The sequence below is a fragment of the Achroia grisella genome, unplaced genomic scaffold (assembly GCF_030625045.1).
Source record: "Achroia grisella isolate CSIRO2021 unplaced genomic scaffold, CSIRO_AGI_Agris_v1 utg204, whole genome shotgun sequence".
Classification (NCBI taxonomy): domain Eukaryota; kingdom Metazoa; phylum Arthropoda; class Insecta; order Lepidoptera; family Pyralidae; genus Achroia; species Achroia grisella.
Genome location: NW_026712703.1, coordinates 1,600,883 through 1,617,317, shown reverse-complemented (window position 1 = coordinate 1,617,317; position 16,435 = coordinate 1,600,883). Strand labels below are relative to the sequence as shown.

Genomic DNA, 16,435 nt, shown 5'->3' with positions numbered 1-16,435 from the left:
TTATTTAACATTAGGTAGTCCTAATTATTTACGATCACATCAATTTAATGTTCTGATTTGTACAATATATTTATATACTCGTACTAGTAGGTACTTTTGTTTGTTTTCTTTATATATTTTACATAATTATTTAAAGCTCTGATGGAATTAACATTTTTATAAAAAAAAAAACTGTAAAACAAATTGTTACTTTTATCGAATAAGTTTAAGATTAATTTTCAACAAATATTTTTTATTTTATATACGCATAAAATAAAAAATATTTGTTCAAGAAATAAATACTATAATTATTTAGGTAAGGTGTTGTTGTTTGGTAATGAGGTGGTACGGCGAGTTTTTCAGCTTGGATTGCATAGAGAAATAAATTAGCACACCCCAAGTACCTAACATCATTAGCTACTTTTATTCTTTGTTATTTTTACACTACATATTTTAGATACATAGTCTTTACATTAGAACTTAGTTTGGACTAGTGTATGAATATTGTAATATATTCTTATAAGTACTTTATATTATAATGTCTAGTTTTATGGGGTAACGGTTGTAATGATGATGATGATAATGAAAATGAATGTCCATGTCCACTTTCTACATAGGTACACTACCCGAGGAGTGTTATGTACCATGAGTTGTTATTTATTACTTACCCCTGTAAAGATAGTATGTACTTTGTATAATTATAATGGCTTCATATTAAGTTGCCGAGTCTCTATATATATATTGTATTAGTTAGTTGGATCGCTTTGGCAATGACATTCGTAGGTACACAGTGTGGTTTTTTAGTGGGAAAGAATCCCATATAGCCTCTCGCACTATCTGGCGGAGGGACGATCTATTGTAAATTTTTCTACAAGATAAAAAAGATCCTGATTTATTATGATAATTTAGGATAGGTCATAAATAAATACAAACAGTAAAATATTGAAGCTTTTTATTTACAAAATTACCAACATATAATATCACTTTGGGAATTTGCAGGTTTACTTGCATAACGCGATAAATATACATGCTTATACGTTACTACTCAATAAAAACAATATTGATTACAATTCCTTTTCATTTATACAAACTGCCTATTTCTTTAGGTACAAGACAACTGTTATTACGCAAATATTATATGGAAGTACAGTAAAATGCAGTATGTAGTAGATAATTACCCATATAATAATAAACTTCGAAAATTAAACAACGCTTAATAAAAGTGATATGATAAATAGTTTGTTACATACTTTACAAAATATATGCAAATTTATATATCTGTATACTAGAACTAAAATATTAACAAGTATTGTATTTATTAAGATAAGTCGATGTCGGATTGCTATTTGCCATGATACAATAATATACAATAGATATTGTGGAAAAATATACCGGTCATATCTATATTTAGATTTACGAAAATAACTAAATCATTATTGTTATTATATATACGTGAAATAAACATAAACAACTCGAATAATATTGCCATTGTCATATTCATATGTTTTACCTCATACATTTTAGTATAGTCTAAATTAAAGGAAAAAATCCGATAATCAAAATAAGGTGAAGTAAATGGTATAGATTGGAAAAAGAATTTTGAGCATGTTTTTATTTGTTTTGACATGACAATTGATAATTTTTATGTATCATAAAAATAGAGAATTTGTACAGAAACTTTCTATGTATTTACAAATTTGATGCCATTTCTATATCAGATTTCTACTAGTGTTATCAGAAAAATGGTTCGATATCAACCTAAATTATTTAGAAATATTATTAAATAATTGTATTATCTTTTTATTACACTTAATCTTTTACTTTTTATGTAACTCCATAAAAAGTAAAATAGAATAAGTAAAATAAAGTAGTAATATGTGAACATGATTGAATAAAATACTGGTTAATAGTGACTGTGACTGACATCACTTATTAAATTAAGAAAACAAAAATAGCAACACTTTTCTGACTCACATGGTATACAAAAATGGCTTCTATTTCGCATGTATTTATTCTCGCTCTGAAGTTACAAATTTACGATGTATTTAACTCATATGTAAAACCGTGCCACTGATATTATTAATAATAAAGACTGGTGTATCGGATATTGAAAACGTTTTTAGATGTCGTGGTTTCTGTTACGTCTCTCTCAAATAATATGTTAATGAGCATTATGATAAAAGAGTAATTCTTTTTATGTTCAGACATTTATTGAACTTAGCTTTATGAAACGATATATGAAGATTGAAGAAAATAATTTTCGGTATTATTTTGGCATTTAACTATTACTACAAAGCGTAATTTACATTTATTGTCACAGGTGTGAGAAGAAATCGACAAAAATAAAATATTTTTTATTATTATTACATTTACAATATAAATATGCCACTTAAACATTATTTACAACAATACTTTATACAAATTGTAGCACTTACGAAGATATTAACAATCAATGTGTGAGTACTATCTATACAAAGATCAAATAGATATGTTTCAGACTTTACGCAAAAACAAAAGTATCATAATAAATGTAAGATCACAAAGTTCGAGTACGTTGTATCAATAAGAACATGGTGTTAAACTAGTGGACATACTAAGAAATTTAGAATAAGTTTAATAATAGCAAAAAGCATAATATAATAATATACATATAATTGATTAACTCCACTGAAAAATAAAGTATTTATTGCCTATCTTAATCATAGTAAAATAACACAGTCTATAGGCGATTCGTTGAAATAAGATATTGTTTAATATCATTTTGAGTTATTATCTAACTCTTGAATAGTTCTTTTTGATGTTATTCTTTTTAATTGTATTCATCACAGATATTTTAAATTGGTAACAGTAAAATAATAAATTGCCTAAAAACAATTATTTAGATTCAATAGTGTCTGCATTCAATTAAAAATTGTCTACGTTTTTAAACACCTCGCCACAAAGGGAATTATTAGGTATAATTTAACGTTATTAGAGGTACAACAGACAAACACTAGCCTTCTCTTTTTTACTATAACTTTAAACATTTCACCGTTCGCCAACAAGAATCAAAGAAACGGCAATGCAAATTTTTTATGGAAGACAAAATAAAAATTATACGAGTACAGTTCCCAACAATTTCATAAATTATGGGAAATAACTTTTTAAAATATAGATTAATATCTGCACATGTATAAAATCGTCTTATTATTTATGATCTATTTACAATAAATTTCTAACTACCTACTTTTTTAACGTTGTTTCAAGACCCTTTCGTACAATCTTTATTTAGAACCCTTATGGTGTATGATAAAATTATTTGTTCATATACTGTAAGTAATAGGTATATAAATAATAAACTTGTCAGAATTCACCATTGTGCTTGGAAATATATATGTATAAATATATATATTTAAGTGTAGCTGAATAGATAATTCAATGCAATAAGTTTATGAGATAAAGGTTTATATCCTTAACATTATAAATATGTCCTTATGTAGTTCATTTATGAAATTCCGTTTGGCTGTACTATTAGCATTATTTAGAAGTTATAACTGTAGTAGTTTTATCTACGTACCATGTTGTCTAAGGCAGTATTTAAACCAATATATATATTAATATTATAATGTCAGTAAATAGTAGAGAAAAGAATTCTGATTTAACCTTAATTTTGGCAATTGACATTCTATTTGATGTGTTTTCTATCAGTGTATTCACTTAATAAATTATTTTCTGCGTTGTTTGTTAATTAGAGATCGTACTCTCTTTAGGTTGGTCATTGTGACGTCATCGTTTGGTTGTAGTTGCAGAGCTCTCCGGTATGACGTCGCCGCCGCTGCATATTTGCCGTTTAGATGCAGTATTGCACCGAGATTGGAATGGTATTCAGCAATCTGTAGACAAGTGTAATGGCTGAGATACTGGGATTTTATTGGTATTTTGTCGTCAATATAGCTATCTACTATAATAATACTAGTATAATATTTTTAGCTTATATTAACGGATTACATACGCGGAGAACAAATTAAGGTAAAATACGTTTATTAAAGTACTAGCTGTGAGACTTCTTACTTTATTTCTTGTAGTTGTACACCCTCACAGATATTTAAAATAAAATACGTGCCTACCTCTAAATAAATATATATTATACTATCTGGCAAATATGATGCCCAACATCAAATATTGTGTAGTTCAATATAAATGCTATTTGCTTTAACTACAATCTGAACGATGTAATTCTTATCAGAAATTATATTGAATGATAGCTATAAAAAAAGTATGTGAATAAATCTTACATGAATAAATTTGTATTTAAGTTTGAGAGGCAAGTTCTATCACTTAATAATAATAACTATAATGAATACTGAGACTTTATAATGAAAAAAACTATTCAAAATCCTAATAAAAAATATTATAATTTATTGTCATGGAGAGATTCAAAAAGCATTGTTAATGGCGCAGAGAAGAATAATTATTTGATGAATTTATTGTTTGATAAATTGTAATATTTCAGAATAATTTTAATAATATCTACTCCACATTAATTAATTCTGAATAAAACTTAATAGCAATAAATTCAATATTTTGTTTTTAATTATAATCTTCTGTCAATGTCTGTTCAATGTGATCTTTGAGTCTCAGCCTGTAAGCTTTTCTTCTGAACAATAAAGAGCAGTTTGAATTTAGCGTAGCGTAGCGTTTAAATTATAATACTTTGACAAATATTTGCCTTTATCTTCCAAATATATGCATGTATTTCTATTAACAAGCGTAATTACATCAATATTTTAGCTTGAATATGCCTGAAATGATATATCAAAGGCTGGTCAATTAGTATCTTGTTACATGGATGTACCAAACACAAGAGGTACTCAATGTTGTACACACATTATCTTTGCCAATATACGTACATGTTTGTAAGTTACGATAGAAATAAAAATATATTTTTATATGGCAAAGTATTAGAACTGCCATAATTATTATTTATACAATTAATATTATATCTTTTTGTGTTTTCAAGTGTACGATATTATCATATATACGGTTTTAGAATAAATATGTACAAATATCGACGAGCTATTCTAAGAACAAAGTTTCTTATTTTAGATTTCTCTATTATCTTTCTCTTATCGCCTTTCAACGTCTGTCATGAAATATAACATCTTGACAGCATACGTAGTTTCATAAAGATATTGCAAATTACATATGGAACGTGTATGAAATATGACATGGATATCTACGGTGATAATATCGCGATGGGTGCCATACAATCTGACTAAGGCTCAAGACAAGTTCGCGTGGAATGGTGCCGAGACTTGATAATAAAATTGCTACGAAGGCCTTGTCGACGTGTTTACGATATTGTCACAGGTGATGAAGAGTAAAGCGACCCTGTACTATCAGAAGGTTTATATTTCACTGGTTTCTTCAATTTGTAGTATTGGTGGTTACTGAAGATGAGATATCCCGATAGCTAATTTATCAACCCTTACCTCAGGCTTTAACTGTACTGCTCGGGCGTACCACTTTTCTGCGGAGCGGCAACGACGTGCGTCTCTCAACGCTCGTGCAGCGGACACAGCCCGCCCGCTGTCCGTAGGTGCTAGTTGCGCTGCGGTGACGAGCTGTTCTGCTGACTCTAGGAGTCGCCGTTGCGATCTCAAAAATAGACCTAGTGTGGTACATATAATATATATGTTATAATTCTAACAATATCTACATAAATACTGTCGTAATAATTATCTTCGTTTAATTTATAGTTATTTAATATATTCTTAGACTAAAAAATAATTAGTTCAAATGAATCATGTAATGTCAATTGGTAATTGATTGAAAGTAATGCAGACGGTGATGATAAGAACATTTACACATACGTTAAAATAGCTGGTACTATTACGCAAATTTTATTCATATTACTTCCCACTCCTCCAGCTTTTTGATCTAACAAGAATTAGCAACATGTTGACCTAATTACGCTTTTCCACTAGTTATTTTGCATTGCCATTAAACGTTTTTAAAGTACGGTATGAAATTATCACTAAGTATGGTTGCCTGTAGCAGAAATATTGCATTAACCCACGAGCTAGGTTAACTCTGGTGCATTTATTAGTAGGTATAACACACTAATGTATTTCTCGTGTAGTGCTTTCAGTACATCAACACATTTTCTACGAGCGTCGTACTTTTTTTAAAGTATTTCCACATAGCAAGCTCTGTAAATAAGTTTCATTTCATTACTTATCAGAAATACATTCTCAGCATTGTCTATATAAGGGAAATAATAGTTCGTGATGCAAATCTTTTTAGTTTCCAGTAGGAAATTATAACGGTCGACTTTTTTTTGCATAAGTTTGATAGTTGGTTTAGCAAAAAATGTCCGCGGAAAATGAATGGAAAGTTAGTAACGAACGAAATTTATTGAGGGGAAATTTGCAGGTGTAGGCATGGCCTGCCCGTAGGCTGCGTGACTGAGGGCGGGTCGCATAATCGTTTGCAATAAAACAATTGAACGCGAACTCCAGGGCGATTGTTTTTTGACGAGAGCCGTGAGCTCTGACGTTCGTTCAATTTATTGATTACGAAGATATTTAAGAATTTCTCCATAGTAGAAGAGAGTGAAATATATGGGAAATATATTAGGTTAAAAGTAAAATTGAGTGCTTAATATTTATTCCTTTACTGTGTTTTATGATTTGTTATTATAGTCTTTTAACATTAAAAATATAGAAAGCATAATTTTGAAAAAAGAACGTCGAACTTAGAGCGGCATTTTGTTTTGTTTTTTTTATATTTGGTTTATATACATTGTACTCGTACATTCCACGGCGTCACTAATAAAGTCATCAAAGGTTAAAATGTTTTATTATTATTTTAATTATTATAATAAGAACATGCAATATGCTATCCACCAAAAACGTGAAAATATATGGAACCTGCTATTTTGCGTTAATAATATTTATACATTATATACTATGGACAAGGAAATTACGTATTTGATTGCACGGAACTAGTGAAGAGCTAGTGCAATTTACATGCCTAAATTAGATCGAATTTCTGTTTAGGGCTGGCAGCTTGTTAAGTTGTTCGTAGTTAGTAAATGCATCAAAATGTCAAAAGCACAATACATTTGTGGGTTTACTGTTTTATCGTACGTGATATTGATGGACTGTCCTATTTATCAAGATTATTTATGATGAAGTGAATGTCGTATTGGTACTAATTAATCTGCAGTGCTTACCGAATTGATCTCTAACTGATGGATCATTAGGTGCTAATATTAAAGCTTTCTTGAACCACATTTCCGCTTCAATTATTCGACTGGCCTGCAACAATATAATAAACATGATATTTCTAAATGTTGAGAGTCGTGGTCTAGTAGTTTACCACCATGGGTTGGTCACAAAGTCTTGATATCGAATTCGGTGGAAACCAAAATAAATACATACATTTTTATACATAAATTTGTATTTTAGACTGACTCTTTGCTAATGAAAAGTAAATATCGAATCAAATTAAAAAGAGAGATGGCGGTAGCCTTATCTATGTAACGTAGTATTTAAATATGTCCGTCAAAAGTTGACAGTTATGTCTTTCTAATTATATTTCTAACATATTTAAAGATTAACAGGATATTCAGTACATATACTAATATCTCAGCTATTGCTGTTACCAAGTAATTTGTGTACGAGTATGTTGTATTAGAGTTGAAAATGCCGACGCAAAAAGTGATGTATCGCTCCTTAATAAACTCACTAAGTTAAGCCATTCCTTACAGTACAAAGACCGGAAAACCATACATGTTTATTATTATTAGACAATACTGAGTAATTTTGTTTCAATTACATTATAAATACAATAATAATGGTACAAAAATCAATTGTTCTAATAATTTTATATACTTTGGCATAATACAAAGATAAATATACTGTATAAATATACTTTTACTTGCGGTTTAATCTCCAGATAGAAGACAAGGTTGTGTAACGTAAGAGTATAACATATACTGAATGCCGTTAATGGCATTTTTTCCGCTATACTCCGCGATCGTATACGGCCCACATTTTTTCTGATATCGCAGCAAAACCATATGGGACGTTATATAAGAGAACAAGAAAAATAAAAATAGATATGAGACGGTCGACGTGTAAGCGTCAGTGGCAAATGTACGGGGCGGAGGAATGTTTCGACGTCTTTGTTATGGTTCGCCGAAGCTATTGGAGATAAAGTACACAATACTGGTGTATACTTATTGGATAGAAAAATCAGAAACGTTATACAAAGATAACAACAAACAGATTTCTGTCGTACTAGTATTTTAATAGCACGGGATATATACATTTATAAATATATTTTTTATATTAGAATGGTGGGAAAAGTATGCTTCATATGGGGTATACCAATCTGAGAGTAAAAAATTACAATAGCTATTAGACGTTTGAAACATCAGGATAGAGGAAAATACGTGTTGCCACCTTAAGAAAACTTATATACCTATGTCATTTAATAAATTGTAATATACACATTTTGCAGAAAACCCATACCTAATAGTAAATCGCATGTAAGTCTTTAGAGAATAATATACAGTTTTTGATTGACTCCATATTCAAACATTTATCTAATTTAACAATTAATTTTACTTTTTTTAAATCAGATTATTAGGACAACATAGGTAACAAACAGACAGACAGATACACTTTCTAATGTATTAGTATTGATTAGGTACTTACATTCCTGGCCACTATTTGCGCTAGAGTAACATGTGAAGCAGCGTTACGCGGTGCGGCAGCTAATGCTGAAAGAATACTATGCTCCGCCTGTGGCCATTGTTGTAACTGTACATAGATTTCTCCAGCCATTGATAAAACGTTCTGCAACAAAACATCGCAGAGATATATTTGTTTATATATTACAAAAATATCAAAAAGCGAGAAGAACATGTAAATTACAATATAAAACTGCCATCAAAAACTAACTTTGTATTTTTTTAAATTTAAATAATACATAGACATTTAGAATTCAACTATATCCTAGAAATAATTATTCTGTACCGGTACGTGCAGTAGCATGTAGATTGCTTAAATAGGTTTTAAATTTATATTGTGTACCAGAACAAAAGAAAATAACGGTTTTCAAAGGCCAGTTCTCATATTTATTCATTTAGGTTTTCATTATGGTTGAAGTAGCATAGCTGGTATTATTTTTATTTAAGCTTTATTGAAATTATATACAAAAGCAGAGTTGCTTTTGGCATTATCTAAGAATCAAATCTTACTATACGTTTATATATTATAATTTACTAAACGCGTTATTAATATTTTTTTTTCTTACATGTCGCGTCCATCCTACTATTGGTGTATTAGTATTAGGTAGCATTTGTAATGCTTCTTTATACGCTGACAGCGCTTTATGCCAATGTCCACGTTGAGAATGTAAAGCTGCAAGTTGCACCAGGGCAGAGACTCTAGCTGCTTCATGTTCTCTTCTGTCCCGTACTCGGAACCCTTCGGCTCGTGAACCGGCGCGGAGTGCACTCGCTGCTTCTGCTAGCCTTCCATCAGCCATTAGTGATGTTCCCAGGTTTACGTATGCCACTAGAAGAGTGGAGTATATTTTTAAAATAGTAATTTATGAAAAGATAAAAAGTAAATATAATTAAATAGTAAAATAATAAAATTGGCCTATATTTGTAATTACGTATAAACTACAGGAAGTTGGAAATTTATTTATATAAATTTGTGCATAGGAGTAGTAAATACAGTAAAAAATAGGTTTAGTAAATACAAATAATTAATTAATGTAAAAATGAAATAACCATAACATAACTACGAAACTGACTTCACTACTCTAACTCTTGTAATTATTTCCATAAATGGGAATGTACATTATTTCTGATTAAATTTGCTAGCACTCACAGGCCATTGATGGTCGAAAATAAATCGCTCTCTCAAAACTTTTGATAGCTTCTCCGTACCGCCTTTGGTTTTGAAGTAAAATCCCTCTGAAACAAAAAAAAGGTAATTTGAGCTCAGTGCAATTATGGACATCATCAATTCGCCTGGCTTATTTCCTCTCTCTCTAGAGATGAAATAGTAATTTATAAAGAAAAATAAATATGTTACTCATTTCGTCGTTTTTATGGATTTTTTTATATAATTGGCCTGTATCTTTAGTAAAATTCATAGTAATTTTATAAACACCAAACTGTATCTGACTGTTTCTTTGTAGACTTTCATGAATGAACGGCGGAACGGATCGTAGTAAATTTAACGTGTAGGTAGATTATATTACATGATTGTACATAATATATAATATATATTATATTGAATGATGTAGACAGAGTCGCAACTTAACGACTAGTATAATACAGGTTCGATATTAATGAAATGAAGATCTAATTTAACTCTTTATTTTGTTATTTATTACATAGCTCAATATCTCTTATAGATTTTATTTATATTATATCTACATTTTATATATTAACTTGCAGATTTTTTATGTCATAACATTTAACAAAAACACCCTCAATAAAATATCAAATGTATAACATTAATATTTTAATATACAGTACATATCTATTAACCTTCTTTAGTTCAAAGCATTCTAACTACATATGTGTAACACACATACACATAGTTAAAATGGAATGGAAGAGATAATATAAATATTACGTGTACTAGGAAATATAGACCGCCTCTGTCAAAGTAGCTATTTCTTATCTCCAATAATATAACAAACACAGAAAGCTTTTGATAATATCACTCATTTCAGCTTTGATATCGTGCTACAAGGTAAATAACATATTTATCTACAGTAAATATAATCTATATCGCCAAAATATAATGAAGAAATTATTATTTCTTTACTTTAATAACAAAAAATGAGAAAATTCTTTTAAACAAACACTAATAGGAAAAGATAAACATTTTAATGATTTAATCAAATTAGCACAATGGAGAAAAGCGGTGAGTTACAAAAACTTGTTTTTAGACAAGACATTTCATATACCTTGCAAGGAAGTATAGTGTGTCAAACGAAAAAAAACTAGTATGCTGAAGAATTTAACACTTTTAATGAAGTATATATAGTGATCGGGTTTTTACGTACTTCAGAAAAAATAAATAACTACTTAACTGAAATTACATGAAAATTTGCAGGTATAATATACAATGTGAAAAATAATGTAATATTTTTTTCCAGTTATCACAAATTTTACTTTCTTCATAAAATGAAAAAAATAATAATATTGGATAATGTTAGTTTATTTTTGAGTGGTATTGATGGTTATAAAAATATTAGATTATAAATAATATAGCGGAGAGATAAGTCAGTGAAATTAGAGGTTACGAAGGCACAGTATTACCGGAATATTACACGTAGTCTACCGGAATGGTAATGAATGAAAGGTGCTACGAGTGTTACAAGATAAAGTAATGTCTTAATGCTGCTCATGTGTATTTATATAGGCGACGATTACCATTTACCACCAATTAGCCTTCAATTTGTTTGTCATTACAATTGTACAAAAAATATAACAGTAACAGTATGTTGCAGAATATGATTGATATCGTGTATATGATGGATTAGATAATGAAATATATTATTGTAATATATTAATATTACAATAATTATTCCATTTTACTTTCCACACCATAACTCCAATGTTCAATTGCTTTCAGAATATGTTAGTACGCGAGCCTGGTACAAAATGTCACATCTCCTAACGTATGTGTCTATGTAAACGTCATTGATCAAGTTGGTACAATCAACTACAATAATGCATTCCAATTTAATAAAATATTAAACAAATTTGACATTTATATATTCCTATAATACAAAATATTAGTAATACTAGATACGCATATTTTCTTATTGGTTGTCATTCGATTATAATTCTCATCAATTATTCTCAGCACTACCTATGGTTGACTGATAGAAAATACCTAGTCTGTCAAAACTACTATTATTTTTTGTACGGTGTGCTTGAAAGTTATATAAATAAATAAATAGGGCGCGATTTAGAAATGTCCATGCATACGAAGTCGTGGGAACTTCTAGTGTTATAACTACAATATTACGAGTGCTAAAAATAGAATTGTGCGTACTAATGTCACCATAAATTCTTTTTCCGTTCCCGTGGGTATTTCGGCAAATTCTTTCTCAGACCCGCAATATATACAAGAAATCAATGCGTAAAAGAATTTATATATCGTAAATTTATTTTTATAGTACAAGTATATATAGCAGTATTTAATGTAAGATTATCAATCGTGGGTAATAGCTATTTACCTGTACATATAGTATATCCGACAAAAACGTGGAAGCCTCACATCAGTATAGAATATGAATATGTCTTCTGTATATAATTGACCTATAAACTACACGACTACCGCAATTGAGAGTATATACTTAATTTGAATAAGTAATGTAATTTTGACGTTGTTCGTATCCACACCACACCCCGCGAGTCTACAAGCCAACAATGTTATATTTATCAACAATATTATACTTCCCTAAGTTGAAAATTATCATTGTTGCTGCCAGTTACAATATACCATAAATAAATAGATTTGTATAACACATACGGTATTTATCTTAAATAAAAAAGCCAGACATTTTTTTATTAATTTTATTTCTTTGAAAAAGTAAATCACTTATATATGATATATGATATGTGGCAGTTTGTTTTTTTGTTATATTACGTGACGAAGCAGTTTAACACATTGCCTCACTTGCTGATAATCGTGGGTTCAATACCTACGTAATACAAACATTTGTATTAATGTTTGTTTGTTGTTGTTTTTAAATGGATGATAATGGTTTAATAAAGTGTTCTCCTGCCATATCATAGCGGGGACCACCATACCATTATTGCACTGTATTAGATGATGATAGGATGTCATGTTAGTTGGCCCGTCGCACTAAGTTACATACAGGAATTAACCATAGTCGATCTGACATAATATATTGCGACCAACAAGGACGCTATTTCTCATTACTTACAATATCCTATACTCCCTTAAGAGTCTGTATTTATATGATGATTCTATTTATATCATGTATTTTAAAAAATATAGTTTTTACTAATTTATATATATATATATATCAATAATAAGTATATGTTTTATTAAGACAAGTAAACTAAAACACCCTCAACTACTACTGGTTATAATACAATAGCAAGGTACACTGTACAACCCGCAGATGGAATATTTGTCATTAATTTTGTGTTAATTTTCTTTTGTTCCCGCCTGTACCTGTAGATGCGGTGGCAGAGCAATATTGTCCGCATGAATAATGCAGGCTCTACAACGAGGCGGGCTCAACGCTAGCCCAGCGTACACTAATGAGAGCCATCCAACTCGGCGGGGCTATTATACCACCCTCTATAGCAATAATTTGTTAGTAATTCCCTTCTAATTATTGTGGTATTTTTTTGTGCTAGTACCATTGTAAGTTTTATAATAAATATATTGTATATATTGTAGGTCGTTTAGTGTAGCGCAACTTTGGAAATATTATTTATTTTTATTTACCTACTTACGTAACATAATAATCACAATAAAGATAATTTATCAATTTACTGTTGTGATCCTTCGATTTAAAAGATATATAATGACTTAAAATTTAGGCAATTTCAATAAATTAGTAATAATGTTTAAAAAATATTAATCTAATAAAAAAATTGAACAGACGATGACTTGAAACTAAGTTAGAGTGGAAAGCAGTTTCGTGTATATTTAGGATTTATTTTATACTTTAGTGTTATATCCGTCCATTACAAGGGCTAACTCAGAAGTTGTTAAAGTATATTAAAGTAAAATATTTACAACACACAAATTCTATTAAGAGAAATTTGGAACTATTTTGTTCAAATATAATATTGGATATACATTTTATTATTAAAAGTTGAGTAAGTACCATAAAATAATTGTGTTTTATATAATATTATGTGTAAGTAACGGAAGTTTACCTAAGAAAATTAAATACTGTAATTCTTTCCCGCAGGTTTTAATATAAAAAAAGGACATAAGGGATTTTAAAACGTTTTGGAAGTATAAGGATATAATTGTAATATTTGAATGGATTTTTATAAAATTTAAATAAATAACTATCCAGCTCTACTTAGTGAGATTTTGATTAAATTACCGCTAGAAAGAGCTCCAGTGGAGCTTTAGATGATGAAAATGAAATGGGTGTTATTATATCCATTTTACTTGAAACATTTTGCGATCTATGTAAGTACTGAGAATGGCATTCATGTTCAAGGAAAGTTGACGTTATTTCTTAAGAGGTAAGGATGTGGTTTCGTTATCTTTTTGAGCAATGATCACTTAAGCTTCAATGTATCTAACTTCAGATAATAGTCAATCTCAGTGAGTTATTTCTTTTTTAATTCGAATTAAGTATTTATTATGCACGATTATACAATTATAATAGGTACATACAATGATGGACGATAATAATGAACTTACAGTATAAAAATAGTCGATTTTATATTCAAGAAAATCGAAAATAGTAAACAAATTACATCATAATTTATATATTTATACATCATATTTTTTCACAAACCTCCAGGCATCAGTATATAAAATATTCAATTAATCAATTTCTAACTTGAAATCGTAAAATACGGAAATATATTTAATCACAAATTTAAATAAATTTTATTACTATTAGATTTATTTATATTTAGATATTATATTATTCTCACTAATTTCTATTTCTTTACTTGTAATTAATATTATATGTACACAATACGCTCAAAATTGAGCACAAATGTAATATTCTCACTGTTATATAGATAGAGTATTAAACCATATTTCTACAGAACAGCAGTTCTGCCTAATACCTAATATATGACTTAATTATTCTAATAGTAGTAGGTAAATTTAGACTACAAAAAAGCTCAAATAGACTTACACGTGCAGAACTATTAACTTCCAGCTATTTTTATAATATTGTGAACATAAAATTTAATAACTTCAAGAATAACAATATTTTCCTTATTTCTTTCAGAAATTTCCAAATACGGGTAAACATTTAGATACTGTTATTCAAATATATATTTACATTACCTGACGAAATTTTGTTCAAAATGCCAAGATTGTTGGCCTTATCGTTTTGAAGATTCTTTATAAAATTAATTTCTGTACTCATATAAAATGACATTTATATGAAGTATAAACCATATAGCGACAAAGCACTGTTGTTCTAACATTTATAATAAAAAAAGGACGTCTACAGATTCTATATTGGTCGTAACAATACATTAATTACATCATACATACTAGCCGATCACTTACAACACAAAGTTTCTGAGATTATTTGATGTTTTGTGATGGTGGTACAGAATGATAGGAAAGTAATTTCGGAGTTGCCAATGTTATATTGGCCGCCTATGGGGGAAGTGCAACCTGTAGGTAGATATCATGTCAAAAGTATATCATGTGATACGCAATACAAAGCATAATGGAAAAACGCCTTTATATATTAAGTTTCTAGTATAATTACATCCCTTAGAATATAATAGTAACAAGATAATAGCACTGTTGTTGCAGCATCAAAACAATTATATTCTGATTATCACCAAGTCTAATTGCGATGACGTAATATTTGTCTAATTTGTCACGTTCGAGCTACGACGTAAATGTACCCTAGATAAATTGTAAGTAATTTATGCAGTGAGTGCTCACGAAACGGTTTGGATGCCTCTGCCAGCGCGCGTACACGAGTCACGCGATACCGACATTCCGCGATTAAGCCGAGGTGACAAATTGTGAATTGAATTAATGTATACTACCGTCCCCGGGTTATAACTTTACACACAACACACATAATTAAATTATTAAACAGATAGGCGTGGGATGTCAAGATAGTTGGCACAAGGTTTAAATATAAACCTATCTGAGATAGCCCTATTACGTTTTTCGCTCTGGGGGTATTTGTCATTCTTCTGTTTCTACAGCTACGGTTGTTTTAATCTTTTTTCACTTTTTAGGTACCTATATAGATTTATTTGACGTTACTAGATAAGTTGTAGAAGATAAGGTAAATTAAAACGGGAAAACCCTTTTCCATTTAACTTTTTATAAAATCTTTTACAGTTGAAATGGTAGCCATTATTACATAATGGCTAGTACATAGTAGCAACTATTACTTAATTTCATTAATAAAATTGTACCTACGTTTCCATGATTAAAGGTCTAAAATATTACCTATTGTATTTTTGTGCTTTATTTTCAGAAAATAAAATGACCGATACTGTTATCGACCTGTGTTCAGCGTGTATGTATGTAAGTATAAAAGTTTTTGGGAGATATAAAATAATCACTTTATAATCCTTTTACAACATTTAGACAAAACACCTTGCTGCTGTGGTAGATTAAATAAGAACAAATAAGACATAATGAAAACGGTAAAAGAATACAATTTAACCACATTTAAATTGAGGAGCTTTAAATCAGCAGCAAGTACTTTA

General features: G+C 29.4%; 1 protein-coding gene across 1 annotated transcript in view; it reads right to left on the bottom strand.

Annotated features, from left to right (window-relative positions):
- Window positions 1-3,649: 3,649 nt before the first annotated feature.
- The window catches only part of LOC131841904 (protein O-mannosyl-transferase TMTC2-like), a 105,814-nt gene continuing 93,028 nt past the window's right edge, over window positions 3,650-16,435 (bottom strand). The window contains exons 6-11 of the mRNA XM_059190277.1: window positions 9,870-9,955; window positions 9,286-9,548; window positions 8,685-8,825; window positions 7,196-7,280; window positions 5,451-5,629; window positions 3,650-3,851 (exon numbers count right to left, since the gene is read on the bottom strand). Coding sequence (XP_059046260.1) covers window positions 3,684-3,851; window positions 5,451-5,629; window positions 7,196-7,280; window positions 8,685-8,825; window positions 9,286-9,548; window positions 9,870-9,955 — 922 coding nt within the window. The 3' untranslated portion in view covers window positions 3,650-3,683. The remainder of the gene's footprint in view (window positions 3,852-5,450; window positions 5,630-7,195; window positions 7,281-8,684; window positions 8,826-9,285; window positions 9,549-9,869; window positions 9,956-16,435) is intronic.